The 7,500-nt window shown below is 52.0% G+C and overlaps 1 protein-coding gene across 1 annotated transcript in view; it reads left to right on the top strand.

Annotated features, from left to right (window-relative positions):
* The window catches only part of EBF3 (EBF transcription factor 3), a 119,990-nt gene that overhangs the window by 81,324 nt on the left and 31,166 nt on the right, over nt 1–7,500 (top strand). Inside the window, exons 13-14 of the mRNA XM_077762918.1 lie at nt 1,853–1,934; nt 5,879–5,996. Of these exons, the coding sequence (XP_077619044.1) occupies nt 1,853–1,934; nt 5,879–5,996 (200 nt within the window). The remainder of the gene's footprint in view (nt 1–1,852; nt 1,935–5,878; nt 5,997–7,500) is intronic.

Here is a 7,500-nt window from a genome sequence, read left to right as displayed (position 1 = left end):
GGTGAGGCCCAGCTCACTCTCCTCACGGCCAGGGGCTGTTTAGACCATCTTCAGAACATGCTCTGCTGCCTCGCAGGTAAAGGGTGAGCCACCTAAAAAGATATCGNAAAAAAAAAATCTTTCACATCACAGAAAAAGCTCCCGCAGACGGCTCCATCCAGATGAGAGCTTCTCAGGCCGGCGCCTGCTCAGAAGATTAGCCGGGTGGTAATGTGTGGCATAATTGCACCATGTGGCTGTCCCCGAAGTGAAAACCTAATTGCCTGACTGGACGATAAGTTTGTGACGCCCTCACCTTGTTAGGGCCTCTCTGATGCAGTTCAAGTGCAGTGTGGCCGCAGGTGCGCCTAATTTACCTCGCTGCAGAGCGCGTGGAGTTTAATTGCGCAGTGGTTGTTAGGAAAAATTGGTGGGTGGAATATCAAGTGACTTACTGTACGCTGATGGCAGATGGTGCTGGAAGGCACTGTGAGCTAAGTGTATAGGTGAGGGGAGTTAATAAAAGATGTAAATTCCAGCCTAAAATAGTGAGGCCTGGTGGTATGTAAGAAAATTTAATTAAGTGGCCACTATTCTTTTTCCCATCAATTGGGTTTTCTTCTGCCGGGCCGAAAAGGCGTCCGGGAGGTGTTGGGAATGCAGCTGGAGAAATGAATCTCCGTCAGTGGAGTCTTTTTCTTTTCTGATGTGATAATTGTCAACAAGGAACCTTGACCGTGAGGTTGGGTTCAAGGAAATCATGTGAAACTTCATAAAACATTAATAACCCTCAAGTAGGACAGGGGATACTTGGACAGAACAGAGAGGGGAGTGTTGTAGCTTTGCTGGACGGATGCTCAGACACTGGAGAGAGCAGGTGAAAGCACAGAGACCCCGCCCCCGGGTCTGCCCACAGTGGGCGTGGCCTCGTCCAGCTGAGGCAGAGGGGTGCAGGAGCCCGCCCCCGCTACCTCCCCCCGGGTGGGTGCTCCAGCATCCAGGTGCAGTTAGCGTGCGGGCACAGAGGGGACAACGTGATGAGGTTTTTGTCACAGCATCTCAGCACCCTGTCAGGACCCCTGAATCTTCATGCCTCAGAGCACAGGGGCAGGGCTGGGGGGGAATAGAAACCGCTCTTGCCTCTGAGCCAGGGTGGCGGCTGCCTCTCCTGCTCCCCCCGAGCCACCATTTCATTGCCATACCCAAATCATCAATTATTTCCTTAAAAACACGTGTAGGCTTTCCACAGAAGTCATTGCAGCCCTTAAAGCTCACCCCCAAATCCTTTGTTTTCGCAAGAGTTGTACCCCCTGTAACTTTTAAAAATATGTCTCTGTAAGTGTTTCCCTGGGTGGTGGCGTCCTCCGGGATTACGGTTGCCGGGTAAAGTTGAGCATGCCCGGTTACATTTGAGTTATGGGTGAACAGCAGTTTTTTAGGATCGGTATGCTTTGGGATGGCCCTATCCTAAAAAATGACTCGTCATCCGCCCGAAACTCAGATGTAACTAGGCATCCAGTGTTTTTATTTGCTGAAGCGCGCAGCCCCGTCTGGGGTGGACAGCTCCCCGGTGGGTAACGTGCAAAAAGCCCAGGCAAGAAATGGCCAGTCCGAGTCACAGCTGTTATCATAAAGCTTGGAGACCCATAATGTCAAGACAGATGTAAGCCCCTGCTTTTGTATGGGGACACCTTCTGCGTGGCCCGCAGACCCCGAGGCGCCCTTGCCAGAGTCTCCTAGGCGCGCCCCCTGCAGGCAGTGTGCAGGCAGTGGTTGGGTAGCTTTTACTACTCCCTGCGCAGCAGTGTCTTTCTAAAAGTCTGTGAGTTTGTCTGATAACCCTAACAAATATCCATTTTTTGTATTTTTATAGATTCTTTCTAAAGTTTTTCCTCAAGTGCAATCAGAACTGTTTGAAGAATGCAGGCAACCCTCGAGATATGCGAAGATTCCAGGTACATGCTTCTCAAAGATACGTGGGCCACGGTCCGCACTTTTAACATGCAATTTGAATTCTCTGATGTTGCGATGGTTCAGAAAACAGTCTTTAGTTCTCCAAGGGCTTGGGAGCAAACCAGAATTGGTTCGTTTGATAAAAAGATTTAAATCGAGTTGCTTTAGAAATGATCCAGCATCTTTAGGATGCCAGATTCATGGAGTCTGTGCATACCAGTGGCAAACTGAAATTGGCTCTGAAAATGTGACCTTGGCTTTACAAGGTGCCCCTCGTAGGGTGGTCACGCATGCCCGCCCTCCCTGTTGGGCTGCCAGAAAGTTGGAAATTGGAGTTATCGGAGCTGTAGGTTACACTGGGTTTCCTTTTATGTTCAACCATGGTAAGTCTGGTGGGTGTGTTCCAGAATGTTCTCAAAGTCCTGTCAGTGTTAGTTAGTACATAGCTTAGCCTGTTCCCTCAGTTGTACGTAGTCATGTACCATTGCTTAGGACTTGGAGCCCGTGCTCAAGGTCGTCGTTTTAGGGATGGATGGCTGGAGTTTTCATGGGCAGAGCCACAGTGCAGCCTGTTGGGTGAGCATGAGACCTTGGGCCCTCTTCGTGAAGGGAGCCACACCTGTTTGATGCAGGCCTCTACAAGTTCCAGAATGTTCTCTCAGATCAGTTTCCTTTCTCTCAGGGTTGATCTTTTCTTGCTTCCGTAAGCCCGTGCCTACTTGCTGGGCTGTATTCCTGGATGCAGGCTAACTCATATTCTGGTTTGCTTCAGAGGATTGCATCTCAAGGAGAGAGGGGAGGGAGCTGGATGGGTTGTCACTGAGTTCATATTTTCCTTGCCTTTGTAAGTGGTTAGGAGGTTACTTCGGGGTAAAAGGTACTCCATACACGATGGATTATCTTGCTGATTTTAATTGTAAAAATATTCTGGGCTGGGACCCAGAGGTGCTGTCCGTCCCTCCTAACCAGAGAGGAATCTGGCAGCTACACTGGATGGCTTACCATCAGACGGCTCAAGGTCATTTTTAGGAGTTTCACTTAACCTTCCATGCTTTTAGGACATGTGACGTTTGTCTTACAGCCAGCCAGCCGGTCAGAGAAGGGTGTGGGGGCGGGCTCGCAGTCAGGCTCTGCAGGGGGGGACGGCGCGTCTCGCAAACAGCTGCCCGCTTCCTACCCCCGTGCACCAGGCTTCACGGTGACGCTGGCCCATCTAGGCAGAGCGGAGGTCCTGCGTTGTCTCGCATCGGCCCACGTGCCGTCGGTCGCACGTGAGCCCACAGTTACTTACAGGATGGGCTCTGTCCTCTTTAGCTCGTCTCCCCCGCCTTGCGCAAGGTTTAACTGGACTTGAGAGTGTATCAGGGCTTACACAGTGCCTCCAGCTGCTTCACAAACTCAGCACCTTTCTGTGCGCACACTGCAGGGCTGGCCCGGGCCAAGGAACAAAACACAGCTCGTCTGCTTCCTCTGCTGAACCACACGGTTTTCCCTTGGTGACTGACCTATATAGAGATGACAGAGCTAAGACAGTGTCCTTTTTTTATTTTTATTTTTACCTTGCTTCTTTAACGTATCGCGGTCTAAGAGCTTGAGGACGGTCAAGTCTGTGGCTCAGCATTTGTTACGTGGTCCTTTGCGTCACAATGGGATGAGGGCACAGGTGCTCAGAGGCCCAGTGAGGGTGGCCCTGCATCCTGGGGCCACGGCAGATGCCCGTCCCGTGGGTGGTGGCCGTCCAGGAGAAGCTGATGGCATGTCTGACAGTGGACGTGGGGACGCCCAGGGTGGGGGTTTTGAGGCTCAGAGGGGCCCAGTATTGGGGAGACCCAGGCAGTCTTGCAAAGCCCACCCAGGAAGAAAGTGCCCCATGAGGGAGTTTGGGGGATGTGATGGGGTGCTGTACCTGCTTCACAGTTTTCTTGTGGGGCCTGAGGTTTTTTTTAATAAAAGCAATCAATTCCCTATGTGTTCATATGTTTGTGTGTAAGCATTGACCTTTTTTAAAAGTAGATATTTTTAAATTTTTTAAATTTTTGTGTGAAAGAGAGAGTGAGTGAGCATGAGCATGGGAGGGACAGAGAGAGAGGGAGACACAGACTCTGAAGCAGCTCCAGGCTCCGAGCTGTCAGCACAGAGCCCGACGTGGGGCTCAAACTCACAGATCGCGAGATCATGACGTGAGCTGAAGCTGAATGCTTAACCGACTGAGTCACCCAGGTGCCCCGCGTTGACCTTTTTTTAGTCCTTAAAAATGGTACTTATTTTTTAATCACTTTTATTCTCTTTTTCCCTCTAACCAATAGACTTTTTATTTTTTTATCTTTATTTTTTAATGTTTACTTATTTTTAGAGAGCATGAGCGGGGGCGGGGGGAGGGGGGAGAGAGAGAGAGACACAGAAGCTGAAGCAGGCTCCAGGCTCCCAGCTGTCAGCATGCATCCTGATGTGGGGCTCGAACCCGGGAACAATGAGATCATGTCTTAGGCCGAAGTCGGCTGCTTAACCGACTGAGCCACCTACCTGCCTCTAGACTGTTTTTTTCAAGAGCAGTGTTAGGCTTTCAGGAAGCATCCAGGAAGTTCTGAGAATTCCCTTCACCCCTCCCACCCCGGACACACCCTCCCTGCCAGTTTGTCCTGTTGTTACGTCTTGCGCTGGTGGGGTGCGTTTGCTGCATCGAGTGAACCAGCGCTGATGCATTATTAACTAAGGGCTGCTGCAGGCTGGGCTTTCAGGAGTCATTTTGCATGGCGTGTTTGGGCATGTGCAGACCGGGCTGGGGGGGCCGACGCGGGCTGGGAGGCTCCCTGGCCCCCTCCTCCCCTGCTCCTGCTGCGGGTGTGGGGCGGTGCCTCCCTAGGCGGTTCTGGCCCCAGCACCGCCCGCACGTGGCAAAGAGCCAGGCCCCCCGCACCCCAGACGCAGGCTTCAGCTGCGTGAGCCCTGCTGTGAGGCCCAGGTTGGGCCTTTGCTGCTCATATCGGCTGTTCCACGAATAAGGGACCACATGGGCTCGCTTCTGTTTAAGAAAAATCTTAAGGCTGGGCAGGGAGTCCGTTAGAGGACGCTTGTCACAAGCTCACCGGGGAAGGTGTCTGGGGTGGCCGAGGGTGGCCCAGGCGAGGCCGTCTGTCGGGCCGAAGGGGCCGTTCCGCTGGCACCAGGGTCCCTGTCGTCCTCTGCCGGTGAACTTGAGGACACTTGTCTGGATGACAACACTTTCCACCTTTCATACTCAGCTCGGTCTTTTCGGACGCAAAAAAAGTTCCTTAGCGGACATTCTGGGTAGTTGTCACATCGACCCGGGGACCGTGGAGGCCAGACTGTGGGCGGCGAGTGCCTCTGATTTAGGAAGCCTGTTTTTGGCAACTCTGAATCCTCACGATGCTCCAAGGGAGGATAGTCTCAAGTGAACTAATTTTAATTAGATAAACTATCCAATCAATATGTGAACAGATCAATCAAAACAGCAGCTTTAAAATGAGCGGCTGGAGGGGTGTTTCTGAAGCTAACGGCTAGAAGAATATTTCTCTGCATTGAACTCACTTGTTAGCATAATAGATTAAACTGCGATTCACACGGGATTTTGGAGAGAAGCAACCCTCAGTCAAAACAAAACAGCCCACCAGCCCCGTGAGCCAGGACCGCGGGGGTCTGTGGCGGAGGCCCCCATTAGCCAGGACCGCGGGGGTGCGTGGCGGAGGCCCCCAGAAGTGGGGGTGCGCAGTGGAGGCCCCCGTTAGCCAGGACCGCGGGGGTGCGTGGCAGAGGCCCCCAGAAGTGGGGGTGCGCAGTGGAGGCCCCCGTTAGCCAGGACCGCGGGGGTGCGTGGTGCAGGCCCCCAGAAGTGGGGGTGCGCAGTGGAGGCCCCCGGGAGCAGGCACCAGCTCGGCCACGGCACTTCCCTTTGCCAACTTGTTTCACGTACACTTCGTCTCTGCAGGTTGTTGTGTCGACAACAGTCAACGTGGACGGCCACGTGCTGGCCGTGTCCGACAACATGTTTGTGCACAACAACTCCAAACACGGGCGGCGGGCCCGCCGTCTAGACCCGTCAGAAGGTACGGCCCCTTCTTATCTGGAAAATGGTAGGCACATGTTACATGTCTTTTTTATTTGCAATGCTTCTTTTCCTTTGCACCATTTTTACGTCGAGTCATGTCCCGTTGCCCTCACCGGTGCCCCTCGCGGGTCGGACGGCCCCCCGGGAGCCACCGCCGGCCCTCTCTCTGGCCCTTCTCCCGCTGGGGAGGGGCCTTCTCACTCATGTCATCTGCCACGGGCTTCACGTTATTGGTTTGTCTGTTTCTAAGCTTTTCTTTTGCTTGCAGCTTTTCTTGCAATTTTAATTTATTTGGTTTTATTTGGGCTTGTCCTCAGCCCCCATCTAGAAAGTCATCCTCACTTTGTGCACGTTTCAGAGGGTGGTTATGCCGTGTGCTCCCTTGAGCTCAGAACACACTTGGAGGAGCCCTTCCAGTCCCCGGATGGAGCGGGCCGGGGCGGGGGGCGGGGGAGCGGAGGGGTGAGGAACAAACAGCATAAAATGTACCAAATGCTTCCAAGTGTCTGACTCCTTGTTTTCCTTGTTAAAAGAGAGGAATTTTGCTGAGAGCGATACAGGCAGGGGGCAGTGGTCTTAGACACGGAGTCAGGGCTCCGGAACACTCAGACGCGGGGGGCCTTCCCCCAAGCCCCTCACTCACCCACGTCCCCACGGCTTATCCCACACCCTTTAAAATAAGGTCTTGTCCTCTCTACTAACACACTGTCCAGCATCACGAGATCCAGACCCGATCCGAGTTGTTGTTGTGAAAGGAATGCGAATTGCAAACAAAACAGCGTGGCGCAGTCTTTTGGAGCCAAGAGCCCACCCAACAAAAATGGTTTTGAGACAGATCATCTACACTGAGGTCTCGAATTCAGGAGCCACACGTGAGGCGGGCAGATGCGTGCAAACAGGAAAAATGAATGAAGCGTGTGTAGATGATCAGAATGAAATATGATTCAGACATCTAGAAACTGGAAGACCATTTATGAATCTGCTGTGGTCCCCACAAATAAACTACTTTGTTTTTCTACATTAATGACTAAGGTGTAAGAGAACAAAAATATCATAATTAAAGGTCGCCCTGCGCACCAGAGTCATTAGAATCTGTGACGTACTGTTTATCTCCTTCCTATGCACTGAAGGTAGGTGTGTGTTCTGCTTAGCAACCATCACTAATGAGCTTCACAATTAAGAAGGTTGAGTCCCTGGTCCTCAGTCCCGGCTTCCCCAGAGAGCCAGAGCTCACAATGCGCGCGGCTTGAGGAGGCCCCCTCAGCCCTCTGGTGTTTGGTTGTAGTCTGGGTCCAAAATCAGCCTCCTCTAATGAGCTATTATGATCTGAGCAAAGTACAAGTATTTATTTTTGTAAGTAGTATGAAAAAGCATTTGACTGTAAGCAGAAAAGATAGCATTTAGGAAAATAAAGGCCACTAGTGGGTACCTTGGAGATAAGACCCAGCTAATCAAAAGCTATTTGCAGAAGCGGTCTTGCTGAAGATTTGTTTTAAAGAAAT

The sequence above is a fragment of the Crocuta crocuta genome, unplaced genomic scaffold, assembly GCF_008692635.1.
Source record: "Crocuta crocuta isolate KB4526 unplaced genomic scaffold, BGI_CrCroc_1.0 scaffold466, whole genome shotgun sequence".
Taxonomy (NCBI): Eukaryota; Metazoa; Chordata; class Mammalia; order Carnivora; family Hyaenidae; genus Crocuta; species Crocuta crocuta.
This window is presented reverse-complemented; position numbering and strand designations above follow the sequence as displayed.